The following is a 23,151-nucleotide window of genomic DNA, read 5'->3' as shown; positions in this document are numbered from 1 at the left end:
TTGAATTTGCTGTTGGTAACATCATCAGTTGGTCCCACCGTATAGAATTTAAATACTGTCTCAGACCTCCATAGTCGCCTTTATGAAAGCAAACTTAGTGTCTCATTCACAGAAATATAAGTCTGTAACACCTTCATGGCTCAACACTCCACCAAATTATCACTTTTTCAGGATGAAAACTTATCGACCTTATGCAAAAACCCCAGTTGCTTACTTGGAGCTGTGAGCTTAAACTTCATCATTTTGTTTAATACTTTGTTGTTCCATACTAAAGAGGAGTATCCTGTGTCTGATTTTTCACAATACTGCTGCAGTAACAGTTTTCATTACAATCTTCTCATATATTTTAGAGCAGGAGTTAATATCTGTTTTGTCATCCTACAGAAAACATACATTCCTGGATGTAATTTGATTACTTTTAAAATGGTTCTGGGTGATATTGTTAATTCCATGACTGTCTCTTTTTTTTTTTTTTTTTTTTTTTGTGAGGAGGATTTTGACAAATTTAACTAACTGCCTTTAATCTGATAGTCATCCATGTAGAGCCAGAGACATAGAAGTCTCTGACTGTGCATGGATGGCCACTAGATCCAGAATTTCATATTGTTTCTAGATGTCACTGTAGATAAATTGTTCTGCTAATCTATAATGGCTCGAGCAGTCTGAAAATGTTCAATGGAGGCTGCTCTATTTTTTTTGCTCTATCTTCCCCTTTTTTTTTTCAGTACTATAAAAGTTATATAATATCTAGTACCATACCATGCATAGCTGTTGTGTTATATGCAAAATTATATAATCATACTCATACCAATTTTTACATAGAAAGCGACATCACAATAATACTTAATTAATATTATGATATGTATGACACAAAGAATACACTAAATACTGAAATTCAGGATTTGATTTGTTTAGCAATATAATGCTAATGCTAATGCTAATTTCAGCACAAAAACTTTGTAACACTAGTTATGTTAGTATTGTGTATGTACCTTATGAGTTCAGAGTTTTTTTTTATCTTTTGTGCTTATTATAATATTTCCCTTATTGTTAGTGTGACAGACTTTGTGGGAATGGAAATCAAAGTAGGAGTGTTATATGCCAATATGTAGAATCACCAGAGGTTTTAGATGATTCTGAATGTTATCCTGATGAAAAACCACCAACCTTTCAATCTTGCAACCTTGGTCCATGTGAAGGAGTTGAATGGATAATTTCAGACTGGAGTGGAGTAAGTATTAAAATTGCATTAAAAAGTATAGAAAGAAAATGTCATCAAATATTTAAAATCACATACATTATAAAGAGATTCACTTCCATTATAATTTAGAAGGAGGATACTGACTTAATTTTTTTTCTTGATTAACCATTCAGAATAGTTGAAGAAAAATGTATGAAAACTACAGTGCTTACTTTGATGAGCACAGTTCACAAAAATGAATTCATTAATTCAAATTTCTGATATTTACTCATTTTTTTTGTCATACTTGTTATTTGTAACAATGAGTAATGTATAACATTACCAGGTAAGGATATTCATATTGTAAATACAGGAAGGGTTTTTTTTTTTTTTTTTTATATCCTCATCAACAGTGAAATGTGGACAGCATGCATTGCTCTCTAACATTTTTAAGTGGTAAACTCCAGTAATAGTGCATTTGCAGACATGGCAAACAATGATCAGAGGCCCTTAGTTGTTTCATGACACACTGTGCTATTGAGTGAGCAAATTGTTGTCGTTAATTACAAATTAGAAATAAAAATTTTGTTAATTATCCATAAATTAAATTATTTTCCTAACATCAGTGGGTGTAACAGTTGCATTAAGATAAGTTAGGTTAGAGGGGAACAGGCATTCTTGTATGTTATCAGACACTCAGTCTAAAACACTGATGGATCCAATATCTTTCTATTTCATAAGATTTAGGAGAAGTCCGGTTGGCTTGCCTCCCTGAAATCCACTCATGCACACAACAGGGCTTACCATCGAGAAGGCGTTATGTTATATTATTTGGTTTTTAGGAGCATTAGCAACTAAGGCCATATTGCTCCGTGGATATGCAGTTGTTATCCCCTGACCTTTCTGCATCCTCTGTATTTGGTGGTCAACAAATACGGAGGATGCAGAAAGGTCAGGGAATGACCACCGCATATCAACGGAGCAATATGGCCTTAGTTGCTAATGCTCCTAAAAACCAAATAACATAACATAACATAACATAACATCTTCTTGATGGTAAGCCCTGTTACGTCACTCAGGTGGCAACGAACGTGTAGAGTGGTTCTCTTCAAGATGCCCGGTCAGCGTGAAGAGGAAAAGACCAAACCCTCCAGCACGTGACAGCATGATGAAATAAATGGCCCACAGTCCCTAGCAGCTTTCACTCCCCCTCTTAAGGCATCAAGAGGAGCAGAGTGGAAGCAGAGGGTGCTAAGAATCTCAGGGTACAACCAGGCTGCCATGCATGGAAACTGAACTTGGCCTGTTACAATGTAAGATTGCTCATTGGTGAAGATAGGATATTAGAGCTGGAAAGGAATTAGAAAATGTGAATTGGAATATCATCGGTCTGGCTGAAACAAGAAGAAGAAATGAATCACTTATAAGTTTATCAAGTGGAAATCTGCTGTACACCAATGGAAACAGTGAAAGGAGTGAAGGTGGAGTTGGCTTTCTGGTCCATAAAGATATAAAAATCAACATTTTGGAATTCAAAAGTATATCACCAAGGGCGTCAAGACTACTGCTCAGGATTTCTAAGAGGTACAAGCTGACCAGGCTAGCCAGTGGGTAAAGTGCCTGCCTGGCAACCCAAAAGTCGCGGGTTCAAATCCCACCTTGGGCTTGGATCAGAGTAAAATGCAAAAAAAAAACTTTGGGAGGTGAATTATGGCCACAGAAGCCGATGCGCCAACAACTGACACAAAAAAAAAAAAAAAAAGAGGTACAAGCTAAAGGTTATAATGATTTATGCACCAACATTGAGTCATGATGATGAAGAGGTTGAAGAAATGTACACAGAAATTGAGTGTCTTCTAGTTGAGCAGAAAACCCATCACACTATCATTATGGGGGATTTCAATGCTAAGGTTGGAAAGAGACAAAACAGCACAGAAAGGGGAACTATAGAAGATTTTGGAATTGGTGAAAGAAATGAAAGAGGTGAAAGACTTGTGGAATTTGCAGAATCTTGAGGAATGTCAGAAATTTTTTCAAGAAAAGGGTGAACAGAAAGTGGACATGGAAGAGCCCAAATGGATTAACAACTAATGAAATCGACTTCATCTTCACTAACAGAAGATATATCATGAATGTTGTTACCATCCTGAACAAAGTAAATTTTGGAAGTGATCACAGAATGGTAAGATGCACACTTGATATAGATGTAAGAAAAGAAAGGAAAAAACTGACTCGAATAAATAATACGAAAGTCAAATCAACCAAGAGAGCAAGCTGGCTTTAGGACAGGATTCTCAACTGTGGATCACCTTCACATAATATCACAGCTAATGGAGACAGCAAATGAATATAAAACACCATTATGCCTGGCATTTGTGGATTATGAAAAGGCATTTGACTCCATACAGCATAAGGCAATGTTTCAGGGACTGGAAAGACAAGTCATAGATACCCCATACATTATGATTTTGAAGAAAATATATGAGAACGCTGCCTCCTTTATTAGACTAGACAAAGACAGTAGCAAATTTAAAATAGAGAAAGGAGTTCGAGGTATCTCCGAAGTTGTTTACTGCTGCCCTTGTGGAAGCTTTCAGATGATTAGACTAGTCACAGAAAGGAGTCAACGTGAATGGAGAATACCTAAACCATCTACAATTTGCAGATGACATTGTGATCATAAGCCATGATCCCAAAGAATTAGAGGAAAATCTTAATCAGTTATTCAGAGTTAGTAACGATTTTGGACTAAAGATGAATATGGCTAAAACAAAAGAAATGATGAACAAGTATGCCACAGAAAGGGATATAGTCATTGAAGGAGCAGTAATTGAAAAGGTGGATTGATATACCTATCTGGGACAAGTCATTAGCTGTAATAATGATAATTGGCTGGAAGTCAAGAGAAGAATAAATTTTGGATGGATAGCATTCAGGAAATATAGTCACATACTGAAGAGAAATATCCCAATTTGCCTGAAATGAAAAATAATGAACCAATGTATACTCCCCACCATGACTTATGGAAGTGAAACTTGGGCACTCACCAAAAGAATGGAAGGGAAGCTGAGAACTGCACAGCGAAGAATGGAACAAATTATATTGGGAATCAGACTGTTAGATAAGAAGAGAAACACATGGATTAGGCAGCAGTAAAGAACTCAAGTAAAGAACATTCTTATCAAAAGTAAAGAAATTAAATGGTCTTGGACAGGACACATAGCTCAAAGACATGATGATAGATGGACTAAGAAAATAACAGAATGGTACCCAAGAGGAGCTAGAAGAAAACCTGAAAGACAACAACAGAGATGGACAGATGAAATTCATGAGTTCATGGCTAGTAAATGGATAGCCATTGCACAAAACAGAAGGAACTGGAAAGTTGCTGGAGAGGCCTTCCTCCTGCAGTGGATTGAAAATGGCTGATGATGATGTTTATGAAGTTAGGTTAGGGAAAAGTAAGAAATGAAAAGTCTTCATTGAGAGACTGCATAGCAAATCGGTGGTGCAATTGTTTTATGGAACTTTAACATGAGCATATATAGGAGTTTGTTGATAACACCGTTTTCTTAGAATTTATTAAGCTTTGTCAAGGCTTTCTTTTCTAAGACTTTATTAATAAATAGTGTATGAAAACTCTATCAGCCAACCACAGCACACTCATATCAAATTATAAGAATTCTTTGTTAATGATAAGCAGCCATATAAGATAAAAAAATTATGCCAGCAGCATTGTTTAATCTTTTCCACCCAAAAAGGTTGTTTGATCTGATTGAAATATTTGTTCCTTTAATCAAAATGACTTAAATTGAAACATTAAAATTTTCATTGAAATAATTGACATAAATAGTAGATGCTTTTCTGTGAGATATTATCCACCCATAATTTGTGTTGTTACACTGTGGAATAAATTTTTCCCATAATAATTCTCTGAAAATCTGTTTCATAGTGTTGTTACACTTTAGAAAAAATTTTCAAAAAGTTTCTGTTTATGTGCATTTGTTTGTGTCTTTATGAATTTGAGTATGCTGATTCTGAATATGAACTTACTAAATAACAAAGTAAACAGAAATAATTTAGGTGTTGTTACACCGTGGAATAAATTTGTTCCATAATAATTATCTGAAAATTTGTTTCACAGTGTTGTTACAATATGGAACAAATTCTCAAAAAGTTTCTGGTTATTTGCATTTGTTTCTGTGTCTCTATGAATTTGAGTATGCTGATTCTGAATATGAACTTACTAAATATGGGGAAGTCTTGTCTGACCAATTTGATTGGATACTATGATGTGGTCACAAAGGAACTGGATGCAGGGAATAACTTTGATATCATATATTTGGATCTTAGAAAGGCTTTTGATACTGTTGCACAAGGAAGACTGCTGCACAAATTGGAGCATTGCGACATTGGAGGAAATTTGCTGCTATGGATAAAGGGATGGTTGAGTGGGAGAAGATAGAGCGTGGTAATCAATGGACACTGCTCTTCGTGGACTAATGTTATTAGTGGAGTCCCTCAGGATTCAGTGTTGGGTCCATTGTTGTTTTCTGTATTTATAAATGATATTGATGATGGTATATCAGGCTTAATGTCCAAGTTTGCAGACGATACGAAAGTTGTCAGGGTTGTTAATGACACTAATGACAGTACGCTGCTGCAACAGGATCTAGAAAAGTTGAGCAGATGGGCTGAGAGGTGGCAAATGAACTTTAACATTGACAAATGTAAAGTACTACATATGGGAAGCAGTAACCCCAGAGTAACGTATCAACTGTGTGGTTCTACACTGACAGTGATAGAGAATGAAAAGGACCTGGGGGTAACTGTGCAAGCAGATATGAAGTTTTCTGAGCAGTGCAGTTGGTCTGCAAGAGTAGCTCATGGTGTCTTGTCAATGATATACAGAAATTTTTCTAGCAGAGATAAGGAGGTGATTATCCCTTTGTATAAGGCAATGGTCAGGTCACACCTTGAGTACTATATACAGGTCTGGAGGCCTCATTTTAAGAAGGATGTAGAGCTGTTGGAACGAGTATAGAGAAGGGTAACAAGATTAGTAAATGGAATGAAGGGTTGCTCTTATGAAGAAAGGCTTAAGTTTTGCAGATTACAGTGTCTGGAGACTAGGCACCTGCGAGGTGATCTGATTGAGTTGTATAAAGCCTTGAATGGTTTGATCATGCTCAGTGCTGATGGGTTTCTTCCTCTTGCTTGGAATAATCACCTGAGAGGGCATAAATTCAAATTGAGGAAAGACAGTTGCAGGATAGATGTGCAGAAGTTTGCCTTTAGCCAGCGGGTAGTCGATAGGTGGAACAGACTTCCATCTTTTGTTGTGGAAGTTGATGGCGTAAATAAATTTAAGGCTGAGCTGGACAGGTGTTTGGAATGAACCAAGGGGTGAAATGGGAGCCGTTTTTTTTTTTGGCTGATGCTGCATAAGCTTCCTTTCTTGCATCGTAAGACTCTACTAATGCTAATGCTAATAACAAAATAAACAACTTTTCTCTTTGCTACAAGTAAACAACAAATTAAAGTGTTAAAAATTAATAAAATAGAAAACCTCCTTGGTTTCTACTTTATTAAATAAAAAAATCCCTTCCTTAAAAATGTAAATTTGAAATTTTTGTTTTTTGTGGTCAGTGTGAACATCCTGAACCAAGGATCAAATACAGTTTCCCTCTTCACAAACCTCAGTCAAATTTGGTTTAAAGTATTCAGGTGAGATTGAAAATAGTGGAGCTTGATTGACATTCTGCATTCTTGTTCTTTGTAATTTTCACTCTTAATGGTACCAAGAAAGCTGTTAACTGCAAGGCAGAACAGCTGCCAGGAATTTCACTCAGCATTACTCATTTTGTCTTTTAATTTTTGTGAAGCCAACATCTGTTTAACTTGTGTGGACCAATAAATATGCCACCCTTTGCACTTTTGCATAAGACAGTTTTGGAAACATAGATTGTATATGAAAGTGTCATCTTGAGAAGTCAATGCTTTAACAAATTTTTTGACCAATCTCAGCTTGATATGTAGAAAAAGAGAAGCAAGATTTTGTTTCTCAGAACCAAGGGATTGTTTACTACTGTTTATTGTATTTTCTGTTTATTACTTTTTATTGTATGTTCTAGTTGTTTTTATAATGATTGTGCTGATTCTGAGGCATATGGTATGATTATCTTGTCTGGATGAATCCTGGGCTATAATAAGGCAATTATGTTAGTTATGGCTTTCTCCATGATTCTTGATGGGTAACAAATTTTATTATGGCTTAAAATTTTGTAAATACTGGAGGATGATATTATTCACTTCTTGTGGGAAGTGCAGTTGATTGCATACCTGTAGGACTCTCCTAACATTAGATTTGAGGACACCTGTTTTTGTTGCTGATGAGTGAGAGGATGTAATGTGGAGGATTCTGCCTGTATTAGTGAGCTTTCTGTAGACAGATCTTGAGATTCTGTTTTGAATTGTTGTGAACAAAACATCTAGGTACAGAAGTTCCTTGTTTTCTTCAGTTTCATGTTGGAAGAAAATTTGGTTGTGGTAGTTGTTCAGGTTAGGATTGAATTTTGTGAGAGGGTCTTGTGATTCCAGACTTTGAGAATGTTGTCAGCATACCTTATCCAGAGTTTTGGCTTAAATGATTGTAGGCTGAGTTAGGACTGTTCCAAGTTGCTGATGAACATTTCTGCAAGAAGAGGAGATAGCGAATTACCCATGCTGAGGACTGAGACTCATTTGAAGTAGGAACTGTTAAAAAAAAACAAAAAAAAAAAAAAAAAGTAGGATGGGCCTACTGACAAGTCTGGGAGCTCCACTATGTCTCTTGAGGCATTGGGTTTACAACAGGGATCTGATGTCCTAAACACTTCCTAGTTCATTCACAAATACAGGCAGTCTCATTTCTAATCTCAGTGATGTCCATTTCCACTTACAATCTGCCAAACCCATGTACGTTTTCTGTAAAAAATCTTAGTTATTCATTGATTCAACTACTGCTCATTTCAGTTGCCCAAATATTTCGCTGTATGATTCCTTTTGCCTCAAAGATGGTACTTGTGCATATATCCGTTCCAATATTCCCTGTCAGAGACTTGGTAAGTTGGTATCTCATCTTTTCGATCTTCTCTGGCTTAAAATCTCTCTACCTCATTCTGTAAAATTCATCTGTTGTCTCTACTGTTCTCCCAACTCCACTAATCACTTGGAACTCTTTGACTTCCTCTCTTTGCAACTTGACTTTCCCCAGTCCAACTTTCCTAACAGTGAGGTAATTTTCCTTGGTGATTTTAATGTTCACAACTTCAACTGGCTTCCATTTTATAGCACACAGACCAAGCTGGTAGTAATGCTGAAGCTTTTGCAATTACTAATGATCTCATACAGATTGTTCATTTACCTACCAGAATACCGGACAATCCTAACCATACTGCCTAATCACTTCTTCTAAGTACATGGTCAAGGGTCATGGTTTCATCTGATCACAACTTATTGATAGTCTCTTTTCCAATGCAGCCTTTCTCTCCTTCCATTCTCAACTTCATGTTGTTTGGCCTTAGAAGAAAATGGGATGATCTGGGAGATTTCTTTTCTTTTCTTTGGTCAGATTACTATTTCAAATGTGATGTCAATATTCGCTCAGATCGTGTCTTTGAAATTGTTTTTGTAGGTATGAAATCCTTTATTCAACACTCCACCTTAAAATCTTGTCATTTATCTAAATTTTGGTTTTCCAAGAAATGTGCTAAGACTGTTCAAGATAAGAATGTTACATATCGCAATTGGCTTGCATCGAAATCTCCATGCCTACACCAAAGCTCACAACAATTGTAAAGCAGTTATTATTCAGTCCAAACTAGATTTTGAATAGACTAAGAGTAGAAAACTTGCTTCTCATCAAAATGATAGTTGAGTGACCTGGTGTCATGCCAAAGGCTGTGACTTTTGCCCATCTCTATTTCCACCTCTGTCAGAACTGGACGGTTCTATTGTCACCTCAGCTACAGATAAAGCTAACCTACTAGCATCCTGCTTTTCTTCATGCATTGATGATCTTTGTAAACCACCTTCTCTGATTCCACAGTACACTCCTGTGGTCTTCCATCAAAAGGATGTCAGAACAATTTTGAACAGTTTTCATAATAAGAAAACTCCAGGATCTGATGGTATTTCTTCAATTATTCTCAAAACCTGTGCTCCTGATCTTACTCTTGTTCTGTTTTGCCTTTTTTTTTTTTTTTTTTTTTCAATTTCTTATTCCAAAGATGTTTTCACTCATGCTTGGAAATTTTCCCATATCCAGCCAGTTTCTGAAAGGCTGGCAAATCCCTCCCATCCAATTATTGCCCCATTGCTTATTTCCACCCTTTCTAAAGTAATGGAGAAATAATCAATTAATTGCCAACTCCTAAACTATCTAGAAACCTTACATCTGATCAACAATAGCCAGTATGGATTCGGTCAGTGTCGATTCACTAGTGATATTCTGGCTTATGTTACTCACCTAAGGACAAATTTAATGGAAACGTTTGGTGAAACTCCAGCAGTTGTGCTTGAGTTTCATTTCAAAAGAATTTGTTCATATTTGGCATAAAGGTCTTCTAAATAAGATTCCATCTTATGGTATTTTCTCTCTGACTACTCATTGCAGATGATGGTAGATATCTTTCTGTTTTTTAACTTCTCCACTAATGCTGGTGATCCCCAAGGTTCAGTTCTTTCTCCCACACTTTTCCTCTTGTATATTAACAACCTTCTTCCATTGACTCGAAACCCTATCCATATATTTGCTGATGATAGTACATTTCATTCCACCTTCCAGTTGAGAAACCTTGCCCTGCTCAAACAGTTTCAACTTCTCGATTATCCACTACTGGTTCCTTAAATGCTGATCTCCAGTGGGGCAAAGATAACTTTGTTTATTTCAATCCTTCTAAAACTTGGATCTTGGGTTCGAGAGTAGCCTGTGCGGCCGCACCTATTTTGCAGCTCCTGGAGAAGAGAAGTTTTTTCTGATTTATTTTCTGTTTTATTAGCTTAAATTGGCATATTTACTTATTTTCTAGAGTAGTTTTATATTACTAGTTACGATACTTAGTTTAAAGTTTAACTTGATAGAGATTTTGTGGGTATTACTTAGTATCGGTAACGGTATCAAATCCACGTGTTACAAATTGCAGCTCCGTTGAACGAGAGGTTTTTAACCGTATTTAGCCGATTTATTAACCAATTGTTATATCAAATTATTATCTATAAGTAGCTATAGACCTAGTCAGGATCCTTAGTTTATTCTAAATTGAGACAGCGAGATTTGGAAGTTAATCAATACTTAAGAGTCCGTAGAAGTACCGTTCGTAATTACCGCCATTGTAACACGATACAGCATATCCAGAATTCAATAGCATTAGCTTTGTATAGTATAGTGCATAATATAATATTGTCAGTTAATCAGTAAATCTATTAATCTTGTTAAACTTCATTGTCAATTAAATTGTACTTTTAACTATATATATATAACGACTTAGAGTACAAACGTAACAAATAATTAATACATAACCTGATACGGAAGTTATATAAAGGGAACTCATAGATAACACTCGATACTAAAAAATAAATATAGCGTTATAACTGTGTTAGGATACAAGTTTAAGGTTTTAATTTTGTTCTGAAATTGTAATTTTATTGACATTAAATAGAAATCATGACTCAGACCAGAGCAGCAAAGCAAAAGGCTCAAGCTAATGGGAATGCTGTGGCTCAGGGGAGAACTGAGGGGGGCAGTTGCCCTCTGAATCACAGCCTTTTAAGATGCACTGTTTGCTTGATGTTTGCGGAACAATCGGGTACGGGACATGATACTGCCATGGGGGAGGTTTTTGTGTGTGCACGATGCAAGGAGTGCAAGGAAATTAGGCGACAACTCAGCATTGTTATGGGCCTATATGAGACCTTGAAGGACAGGGTGTATGCCCTCGAAGAAAATAAATTGAGGGGCCCATCAAGCTCTCAGCTGCCCACATCAACGCCAGAGCTTGCACTTGGTCATCTTGCAACACAGAGGCAGCCCCCAAGGCAGAATGTGCTGGTCCCACAGGAACAAGTAGTTGTTGGTGACTCTATTGTCAGGGAAATGGGGAACATGCTTTGTAAAAAGGATAGGTGGAACAGGACCAGGGTATGTCTGCCAGGGGCAAAGGTTGATGACGTTGTAGAGCGGATATCATCTTTTAAGGGCACAAAAGGTGATATAGTTGTACACGTTGGCACTAATGATATTAAGAGTAGGAGACCAGCGGAATTACTTAACAAGTACAGGTCACTGTTGAAAAAAAAGCCGTGAAGTAGGGTTGAATTTGAAAGTGTCTGCAATTCTGCCCAGACACGATAGGAGGGAGTATATGGTGAGAGCCTTGTCGATCAATTCGGCCCTGGAAAGATTGTGCAAGGCTCAAGGGGTAGAATTTTTTTCAGCCTGGACTGTACTTGTTAACAGGAGAGATTGCTTCTACAGGGATGGGATACGCTTAAATAGAAAGGGTGCAAGAATATTTGCTGATGCTATCGAGGCAGTATCAGATGGGTCGGAAAACTGCTAGCTTGGGGGGAAGACAAAGACTAATAGATTAACAGTAGCCACTGACAGAGGTGAAAGAGATTCTTGCACTGCTTCTATTGGAATGAGCAGAAGCCTGAAAAACAAGATGCAGGATATTTCAGAGACTGCTGGAAGTCATTGCGGTACAAGTAAACACATGGGTTGTGTTAGGGTAGCTAAGAATAGAAACAGGTGCATGTATACTTGCGTGTACACCAATGCTAGGAGTTTAGTAAATAAATTTGATGGATTTGAGGTATTGCTCAAAACATCAAAGGCAGATATTGTTGGGATATCAGAGACGTGGTGTCACACAGATATAAGGAATGCAGAACTGGAATTTGGGGAGTACAACGTCTACAGAAAGAATAGACAGGATAGGAAGGGAGGAGGGGTTATGCTATTAGTTAAGAAACATATAAAATCCAAGGAAGTGAAGCCAGTCAACATCGATGGACAGGGCAGTATCGAGTCAGTTTGGTGTGACATAAGCATAGGTAAATCAAAATTGAGAGTAGGAGTGTGCTATAGGCCTAATGACTCTGATGAGTATAATAAGATACTGTACAAGGAAATAGAATGGGCCAGTAAATCAGAGAGTCTTATAATTGGGGATTTTAATTTCCCAGATATTGACTGGAATTTGTGGGTTAGTCACTCACACACTAGCAAGGCTTTTGTGGATTTATTGGATGATTGTTTTCTACACCAGCATGTTCGGGAGGCAACTAGAGGGAGTAATACTCTTGATCTGATTATCAGTAGTTGTTCTTCATGCATTACGAATCTGCAGATAAAGGAACCACTAGGTGGCAGTGATCACAGTGTGCTGAAGTGGGATTTACTCAAGGAGGTAACTACCATCAGAGGTAAAGGGAAGGGTTTTTGCTTTCGTAAGGGCGACTATGATGGTCTGAGACAGTATTTAAATTCTATACAGTGGGACCAACTGATGATGTTACCAACAGCAAATTCAAAATGGGAAGCATTCAAGGAACTAATCTTGGAAGCTACCAGGCTTTACATACCAACCAAGAAATATTGTTCAAGGTTCAGGCCTAAATGGTTGTCAGATGAACTAATGAGACATATGGCAGAGAAGAAAAATGCATGGGATACATACAAACTAATGGGTGACATGGAAGCCTATGATATATATAAGTTGGTCTGTAACCAAGTCACAAAGGAGATCAGGGAGGCAAAGGCAGATTATGAGAAATCTTTGGCAAAGGATGCAAAGAAAAACAGAAAAGAGTTCTTTACCTATTTAAACTCAAGAAGGAAAGGGATGAATTAGATTGGTCCACTGGATGTTGATGGTTCAACAGTTGAGGATCCTGCTCAGGTGGCTAACAATCTAAACAAGTATTTTGCATCTACATTCACACATGAGGAGTTATTCAGGAAGGGGAATGTCGTAGGTGAAGTAAACATTGGCAGTGAGCTAGATGATTTTCTAATAACTGAGAGGAAAGTGGAGGAGAAATTGTTGAGGATAAACATAAAAAAGGCATCCGGGGTGGATGGGATCTATCCAGTTATATTAAAGGAGGCAGCAAAGGAAGTAAGCAAACCCCCAGCAACTCTAGAAGGAAGGGGATGAACCAGATTGGTCACATGATATCGATGGTTCAACTGTTGATGATCCTGCTTAGGTAGCTAACAAATTAAATTAATATTTTGCATCGACATTCACACATGATGAGTTATTCAGTGAGGGGAATGCCAGAGGTGCATTCAACTCTGGCAGTAAGCTAGATAATCTTGTAATAACTGAGAGTAAAGTGGAGGAGAAATTGTTGAAGATAAACACAAGAAAGGCTCTGGGGTGGATGGGACCTATCCAGTTATATTAAAGGAGGCAGCAAAGGAATTAAGCAAACCCTTAGCCATAATTATGAGAGCTTCCTTGGACTCAGGGGAGGTACCCATAGATTGGAGATGTGCAAATGTGACCCAATTCACAAAGGAGGATCAAAGGCTGACACAAGTAATTATAGACCTGTGAGTTTAACTTCTTTTTCAAGAAAATTAATGGAGGCACTGATTAAAGAAGCACTGCAGAATCATCTAGACAAGACTACAGTTATAGCTCGGACACAGCATGGTTTTGTTAAGGGGAAGTCTTGCCTGACCTATTTGATTGGATACTATGATGTAGTCACAAAAGAACTGGATGCAGTGAATAACTTTGATATTATATATTTAGATCTTAGAAAGGCTTTTGATACTGTTGCGCATGGAAGACTGCTGCACAAATTGGAGCAGTGTGACATTGGAGACAAATTGCTGCTGTGGATAAAGGGACGGTTGTGTGGCAGAAGACAGAGAGTGGTAATCAATGGACACTGCTCAACGTGGACTAATGTTATTAGTGGAGTTCCTCAGGGTTCAGTTTTGGGTCCATTGTTGTTTTCTGTATTTATAAATGATATTGATGATGGTATATCAAGCTTAATGTCCAAGTTTGCAGACGATACAAAGGTTGGCAGGGTTGTTAAGGACACTACTGATGCTATGCTGCTGCAACAGGATCTGGAAAGGTTGAGCAGATGGGCTGAGAGGTGGCAAATGAAGTTTAACATTGACAAATGTAAAGTACTACATATGGGAAACAGTAACCCCAGATCAACGTATCAACTCTGTGGTACTACGCTGACAGTGGTAGAGAATGAAAAGGACCTGGGGGTAATTGTGCAGGCAGATATGAAGTTCTCTGAGCAGTGCAGATGAGCTGCAAGAGTAGCTCATGGTGTCTTGTCAATGATATACAGGAATTTTTCTAGCAGGGATAGGGATGTGATTATTCCCTTGTATAAGGCATTGGTCAGGCCACACCTTGAGTACTGTATACAGGTCTGGAGGCCTCATTTCAAGAAGGATGTAGAGCTGCTGGAACGAGTACAGAGAAGGGCAACAAGATTAGTGAATGGAACAAAGGGTTGCTCTTACGAAGCAAGGCTTAAGTTTTGCAAATTACAGAGTCTGGAGACTAGGCATCGGCGAGGTGATCTGATAGAGGTGTATAAGGCTTTGAATGGCTTGAGCATGCTCAATGCCGATGGGATTCTTCCTCTTGCTCAGAATAATCACCTGAGAGGGCATAAATTCAAATTGAGGAAGGACGGATGTCGGATAGATGTGCGGAAATTTGCCTTTAGCCAGCGGGCAGTTGGTTTGTGGAATAGACTTGCATCACTTGTTGTTGAAGTTGATAGCCTAAACAAATTTAAGGCTCAGCTGGACAGGTATTTCGAACGAATGGAGGGGTGAAATGGGAGTAGTGGTTGTGTGTTTTTTTTTTTTTTTTTTTTTTGCTGATGGTGAATAAGCTTGCTTTCTTGCATCATATGCCTCTACTAATGCTAATGCTAATGCTAATTTCATTCCACCTTCCAGTTCAGAAACCTTGCCCTGCTCAAACAGCTTCAACGTCTCGATTATCCACTACTGGTTCCTTAAATGCTGATCTCCAGTGGGGCAAAGATAACTTTGTTTATTTCAATCCTTCTAAAACTGAGTCCTGTCCTATTTCTAAAGGATTCTCCTTCTTCTAAGCTTATTTTCAATGACAATCTGATTTCTAGGCAAAATCACATATCTCTGTTGATGGTTACTCCAACTTCTAATCTTTCCTTTAATTAGCATATTACAAATATTGCCTCCTCTGCTTCTAAAAAAAAAAAGGGCTTTCTCTTTTGCTCTTGGTGTTACTATCCACCCTTCCATGGGGCAGCACCTCCAAAACCTCTCTCAGGGATCTAGATTCCATTCAAAAGTGGGCAGTTAGGTTACTTAAGGACTCATCCCTAACAAGGTCTCTCTACGCACTTTCTCATAGACATTCTGTTTCTGCTGTATGCTTTTCTATAGATAGTTCCATTGTGCTATTCTTCTGAATTAGCTTCTATAATTCCCTCTCTCTCTCTCTCTCTCTCTCTCTCTCTCTCTCTCTCTCTCTCTCTCTTGCTAACCTGTCAATAACACATCCAGTCAGTATCCAACTTCAAACTCACCAAACCACCTTTTTTTCTTCCTCATTTATTCATTCAACTTCCGATAATCTGGAATAACTTTCCTTCATATGTATTTCCTGAAAATTACAATATACAGAAATTCAAGTGTAATGTCAACAAGTATCTCCTTTCACCTTCTCAACATTCAACCCATGCAAAGTACTAAGTACTATATTTCTTTTTGGGAGAGTTCTTTGTTGCTTCAGTTGATTACAGGTATGGGCAGCTTGAGTTGCAAATTGGGGAAATTATGATTGGTATTGGTCCTTGCACAGTTTTCTTGTTTTGAGCTGTTGCTCATGAATGTAGATCAGAAGTTGGGGCCCATTGGTTTGTGGGTTTCTGGTTGTTTATTGGGTGGATGCTGATTTAGGAGGGAATTAAATTTATTGTTTACTGCTGCAATCTTATGTAATTGAATACTGTTTAGTTTATTGTTGATGGAACATAATATTAAGGTAGAGTTTTCATTAGTAACTACCTGTCTTAAGTAGTTTTCCATCTGAAGGGAAGGGCTACTGTTGAAGGAGATATCTTTTCTTAGTTGTCAAGTCATAGATATGATAAGTTTCTTTTGTGCAATTTGGTGGATTTTGGAAGAACAGAATTTTTGATGGGATCTCTTAGAATAATTCCTTTTGAATTGACATTGTTTTCCTTACACTGGTTAAGAAATTTAAGATGTGTTTTGCAATTGACTTCTTTTTGGAGGTAGTGTTCTAGTTTACAAAAAAAGACAAACTGTGCCTTGTCCATATCTGATGCTAACTGTGTGAAAGGGAGTAATGATACATGGTTAGCCATTAACTCTGATTTAAAGTAAAGCACTGTTACATCTCGAACTATAAAATAATCACAGTTCAGTTCAGTTATCCCAGTCTAGCAGTCAATTTCAAGCTTTCTCTGTCTCCAAAATTCAGTTAAGCATTTTAACAATCTTAGCTATTTGATCCTTCTATCGATTTTATTATTATTATTATTATTAGCCATATGGTGCAAGGAAGCTTGAGGCTTATGCTGCACCAGCCAAAAATTTTTTTCGAGTTACCCTGAGAAAGGGAGAGGGCAAGAGTCAGAAGTAGAAGGAATCACCAAGACAGAGAAGAATGATGATATACAGCTGAGGACCCTGGGTGTGCCAAGCCCATACTCACCAGATGTGAGCCCCTGGATTAATTTGATTAATGTTAAAGCTGTCTGGTGAAGCTGCAAGCATAGATAAGGATGCTGATGTGAAATTTGCACCCAGATTCCAAGGATTAGTTAAAGTGACCCTCTGCTTTGCCAGTTGGCAGGTGGTTATGATGATCGTCAAATATTAATGTTGTTGGGACAGGTCTTTTTTTGAAAGACAACCCCATCAAGAACTTATGTGACAAAAGATGTAGGATTACGAAGTGGCCACAGAGGAGTTATAGATAGATTAACTCTTTTATTAGGAGGCAAAGCAGAGGGTCACTTTAAATTAAAACCTATGCTTATCTATCAGTCTGAGAATCCCAGAGCATTAAAAAACATAAAAAAGCATTTCTACCAGTCATTTGACATGCAAATAAAAGGTCAAGCCTGGCTTCAATCGTAGTTTTGTCTAGCGGTAAAGAGATACTGTAGGCAAAATAAATTAACTTTTAAAGCACTACTATATCCCATATGTTGGATAATGCTCTAGGTCACCCTGATTCTCTTGGGGACTTCAATGAAAATGTGATAGATCCTGTTGCAGTAGCATACTGTCATTAACAACCCTGACAACCTTTGATGTTAAGGGCAATATACCTTCATCAATATCATTGATAAATATACAAAACAACAGTGGGCCCAACACCAAACTCTGGGGGACTCCACTAATAACATTACTCCACGAAGAGCATCATCCATTGATTACCAATCTCTGTCTTCTCCCACTCATCCATCCTTTTATCCATTGCAGAAACTTGCCCTTAATACCATACTGCTCCAATTTGTACAGTGCGTGCAACAGTATCTATGTGCAACACAAAACCTTTCCGGAATTCCAAGTATATGATATCAAAATTATTTTTTGCATCCAATTCCTTTGTTACCACATCATAGTATCCAATCAAATATGTCAGACAAGACTTTCCCTTAACAAACCGATTCTGTGTCTGAGTTATTACTGTAGTCTTGTCTAGATGATCCTGCAATGCTTCTTTAACCAGTAGCTCCATTATTTTCCCTGGAACAGAAGTAAAACTAACAGGTTTGTAATTACTCATGCCACCATTCAATCGCCCTTTGTGAATTGGGGATACATTTGCACATCTCCAGTCCATGGGGGACTTCCCCTGAGTCCAAAGATGCTCTCTTAATTATGGCTAAGAGGCTTAATTCCATTTTCACCTCCTTTAATATAACTGGATTGATCTCATCCACCCCAGGTGCTTCTCTTATGTTTAACTTCAACAATTTCTCCTCCAATTTGTTCTCAGTTATTACAAAATCATTAAGCTCCCCGTTAAGAGTTTAATAAGCTTCTGTCCTCCACTTCCCTAGAGAATTCCTCATGTGTGAATGTAGATGCAAAATACTCATTCAGTTTGTCAGCTATCTGAGCAGGATCAACAGTCGAACCATCAACATCAAGTAGATCAATCTGATTCATCCCCTTTCTTCTAGAGTTTATATAAGTAAAGAAGGACTTGCTGTATATTCTTATATAGCAAGTCCGTATAATAACTTCTAAGTTAATTTTTAACAAATTTATAAAAATAATTATTAACTACATAACTGTATAAACTCAAGCACTAAATGTAGCCATCAGATAATTCTATACTAAACATTCAAGTTAACCAATTTTTTTATTTCTTTTTATTAACTACAAATGATGTAACATTCTTGTGGTGGCACTTCACATGTAAGCTACTATTACTTATGATTGTCAGAATACACTGGATAGCTATCTAAAAGTCTCCCTTCCTCATAGCTAACAGTGCTTCTGCCCACAAAGCTGCATGCAAAGTGGACTTAGCAATTAGGCGTGGCTTTGAAAATCTGTAGTACCCACCTTATTCTCAGGACCTCTCACCTTCACACTTCTTCCTCTTCCCTAAAATGAAGATATAAACAGAAAAGGTTGCAGTGACCTATAATAATAGGTCACTATGTCCAAAGGTGTTTATGGTGTGTATAAAGGTAAGAATATATAAAAAGATACAAGTATTAAAAGTATATTTTAAATAAGCAAGTCAGATGGTCACTTTGCTCCCCTCTGACTTGTGCACATGAACCTGAATTATACGTTTTTATATTTTAATTTTTTTTAGTGGAAAGAAACCCCCACACCCACTTCTAAAAATCAAAAGATGTACAAAAATTATATTATATTAATTTATCTAAAAACAAATTAATAACAAAACCATCATTTATATATTTGATTATAAACATTTCTTGTTAAATTTTTTTGTTTTTTGATTCATTTTCTGTTTATACAAATAGATTTTTAGCTGCCTTCACTCTACTTAATGCAAAGAACAATTGTCCATGCAAAAAACATGATGTTAAGTCAACGCCAACCTTAGATAATGTTTGACCTTGACTTTTGTTTATTGTCATACTAAAAGCAAATTCAACAGGAAACTGTGTTCGTTGAAAAATGAACTTATATTCCCCTCGTTTGAATACAGGCAACCCCCCCGTATAACACAGTACTTCTACAACATGATTTCACTCTAACACGATTAATAAACTGCAGCAATCCTCGCACAACATGGTTTCGCTCTAACACAGTTAGAGAATTACAGGAAACCTCATATAACAGGGTATCTTTGAGCTTTTGTGCTGGGAAAATCCTGCTATTATGTTAGATGTAATATTTCAATGTTTCATTCTTTTTTGTGAATCCCCGCTGTTGACTCACTAGTTGTTATCGCCTTCGTGATATTTTTCTGAAGCACATTTCTGGAGGTCACGACCATAAAATAATAAAAACAATTTGCACTTTCCATTTTATTGGGCTTTTCTGATTGTGTAATCTAATTACAGTATGAAATGGGTAATAAACTTGCTCTTATTGCGATAGTACCGATAGCTGGAATTCTGTGGGTTTTTCATGTTATTGTGGTGAAATGTGTTTCCCCTTCCATGAAATATTTAATCATATAAAAAACATAAATAAATTTTCAGAAACTCATTACTCCGTATCTCACTTGCACATATCATGTTTGTTGCAATTTGTGCGAGCTGTGTTCTTTGCTTTTCATTTTTACTGTTTTAAGTTTACTTCCATATCTCTCTGCTTTGTGAGTTAACTTACCTTAAGTTTCTGTATGTTTTTGTACACTCCTTTCTATAACACCAGATGGTCTCCTTGTGGTTTCCAAATTTAAATGTTCTCAATATTCCTTGTTACTGGAAGACAATTTCTCACAAAACGTTCTTTGTAATTTTGTAATGAATTTAATTTAATGTAAGGTATCTAACTTAACCATCAGAATGCCAATATTGTATTAAAATTCATTAATGTAACTTCATAGTGGAATCCTGTTGCTAATTTGATTTCTTTTGTGTTTTTACTTCTCCCATAGGCTTGATGATTTGGTTCAGTTGAACCTTGAAATGTTTCCAAAGTATTAAGTGTAAATTGATGTTGTTCACTTCAATAAACATTTAAAACTCTATTACATAGTGTAACAGTGTTTTTAATTTGATTTCCTCTCTCTCCCTTTCACACAATATATGTTTATTTTATTTCATTTTATGCATTTTTCAATTATATGTTGTTTTCAGGATAAATCCATTTAAAATTTTATTTTTTGATATAATACTTGCAGTGTGAAGCAGTATGTGGTCCACAGATGGAGTCACGTGAAGCATATTGTTCTAATGAAAAAGGAACAATTTTTCCAGGAGAAGTATGTGATAAGTCTCGTCTTCCAGAACTGACACGTCCTTGTCCAGAATCTCCTCCCTGTGATGCAATGTGGCATACTTCAGAATGGAGTGAGGTAAACACTTTGTGATATTATGAATATTACTTTCAACAAATAATTTATCATAGTATTTTATTCTTTAAATGTAAAACTAAATGTATTGAATTAAAATGATTGAATCAGCTTTTCTTCTTTTGAGCAATTTTAGTATTATTTTATTATTATTTTTTCAGTGATATAAATTTCACAAAGTATTTACCTCACTCCATACTTCAGAATGGAGTGAGGTAAATACTTTGTGATATTATGAATATTACTTTCAACAAATAATTTATCATAGTATTTTATTCTTTAAATGTAAAACTAAATGTATTGAATTAAAATGATTGAATCAGCTTTTCTTCTTTTGAGCAATTTTAGTATTATTTTATTATTATTTTTTCAGTGATATAAATTTCACTGAGGTAATTTTTAGGCACACTTGCATACATATATGTATAAGTACCTACCTATTGTCTTCTTTGCTTTAGTTGCTAATCCGCCAATAAAACCCAACAACAACAACAACAACAACAACCTGTTGTCTTCACCATACATCCATCCACATGTAACAACTCACCTCCCAGTGAATGGATTACAGATTTTCATGAAATTTGTTTGTTATTTGGTTTTTAGGAGCATTAGCAACTAAGGCCATATTGCTCCGGGATATGCGGTGGTCATTCCCTGACCTTTCCGCATTCTCCGTATTTGGTGGTGACGGGCTCGAACCCCGGTCTAATCAAGAAGCGTGTGCTATGCACTGCAGCTCCTTCCCACCTGGCTACGGAGGCGCCATGAAATTTGTATTACAATGTAATGCTTATGGCAATTTTGTACAATAGAAAAGTACATTTGTACAAAATACAATGTACTTTGTACAAATGTACAATGTACTTTTGATTATTCATTTTGTAGATTATCCATGCATGATTTTTCTTTAATTTGCTCATCATTTGATTCATAAAATTATGCACTATAAAAATATACACAGAATATTTGGTTCATAAAAGCAAAGACATCCCTGTATGACTCATCTTCTGGTACATGCAAGCACACAGGGAGTGGGAAGTGTGTGAGAAGAGGACATTTCTCAATATGTCTTTAGCTAAGGGAGAAGTTGGTGTATTTCTTAATGCAGTAATTTAGTGGCATAATTTCTTGTTAAAGCATAATTTTTCTAAATATACACCCCCAGGAAAATGAATAAAAAATGGAAGAAAGTTGTACTCACTATAAAACAAAAGCTTCAGTTAATTAAAAAATTTGAAAAGGGGGAATCAGCAACAAAACTTGCATGAAAAACTTGCTTTACATCACAAATAGTTTGAGGTTCATACTGTTTGTGATGTAAACAAAACAAAAGTCAAAAGGAATTTGGAACTGTGATAGTGGTATAGGTCCTTCCAAAGAAAAAGAGCATGAAAAAGTCATCTTGTGAAGGCTTGGATTTAGCCCTACTTCCTTCAGTGGTTCAATTAAAAAACAAGCAGAAGGAATATCCATGTCTGGCACAATGTATATACATAAAGCCAAGTTATTTCACAAAGCATTGGGAGTAGACGGCAGCTTCTTTTCCTCACTGGGTGGCTAATCAGATTTAAGCAACAAGATGTTATCTATGAACTTTTGATGCAAGGAGGAATGGCTCAGTGTTTGTGTTGCAGCAGCTGATGCAGTTCACTTAGAATTTAAGAAATATGTTAAGGAATATACTTAAATTGAAGGGATGCAAGAATATTTGCTGATGCTGTTGAAGCAGTATTAGATAGTTCAGTAAACTGCTAGTTTTGGGAGAAAGGATACTATTTGTTGATACATAGACTAATAGTTATTGCAAACAGAAGTGAAACTGATTCTTGTGTTTCTTGCTTCTATTGGGACATGCATTAGCCTGAAATGCAAGGTTTGGGGAATTACAAGGCTTGCTAAAGGTCCTCATGGAAACACAGAGGGGTGGTATTCCTCTGTGTGGTGTGGCATCCACCACACAGAAGATACAGTGTAAGCAGAAGCAGAGGTGTGGATGCCATACCTCTGCTCCTGCTTACGTTGGTTCACTTCTAGGTGTTCACCTCCAGTATACTAGGTGCCATATTTCAGGACTTGCACATGGGGATTATACCCAGGATTGCTAACAGTCCCACCATTGTGAAAGTGCAAGCAGAGGATTTGATTGTCACAAAACAATTAGACTTTACTGAAATTTGGTCCACTTGACTCACATGTGTCACCTGAATATCAGTTCCATCAACGTTTTAGACCCCCAAGTTGCAAAACCTAGTAATACCCGAGAGAATGTCTGTGATAAGCTTCAAGGACCAAGTTGTTAACAGGAGAGACTGTTTTTACAGGAATGGATATACTTCAATTGAAGGAGTGCAAGCATATTTGCTGGTGCTATTGAGGCAGCATTAGGTAGTTCAG

At 36.9% G+C, this 23,151-nt stretch overlaps 1 protein-coding gene across 2 annotated transcripts in view; it reads left to right on the top strand.

The window, feature by feature from the left end:
* LOC150077096 (papilin-like) overlaps positions 1–23,151 on the top strand; it is a 724,323-nt gene that overhangs the window by 360,387 nt on the left and 340,785 nt on the right. For both annotated transcript variants that reach the window (XM_090386252.1, XM_090386253.1), the window contains exons 13-14: positions 1,055–1,231; positions 20,587–20,760. In XM_090386252.1, the coding sequence (XP_090242378.1) occupies positions 1,055–1,231; positions 20,587–20,760 (351 nt within the window). The remainder of the gene's footprint in view (positions 1–1,054; positions 1,232–20,586; positions 20,761–23,151) is intronic.

The sequence above is a fragment of the Mastigoproctus giganteus genome, chromosome 12 (assembly GCF_048544385.1).
Source record: "Mastigoproctus giganteus isolate SK-2022 chromosome 12, ASM4854438v1, whole genome shotgun sequence".
NCBI lineage: Eukaryota > Metazoa > Arthropoda > Arachnida > Uropygi > Thelyphonidae > Mastigoproctus > Mastigoproctus giganteus.
The sequence above is the reverse complement of the archived record's forward strand: the minus strand, read 5'-3'. Positions and strand labels throughout refer to the sequence as shown.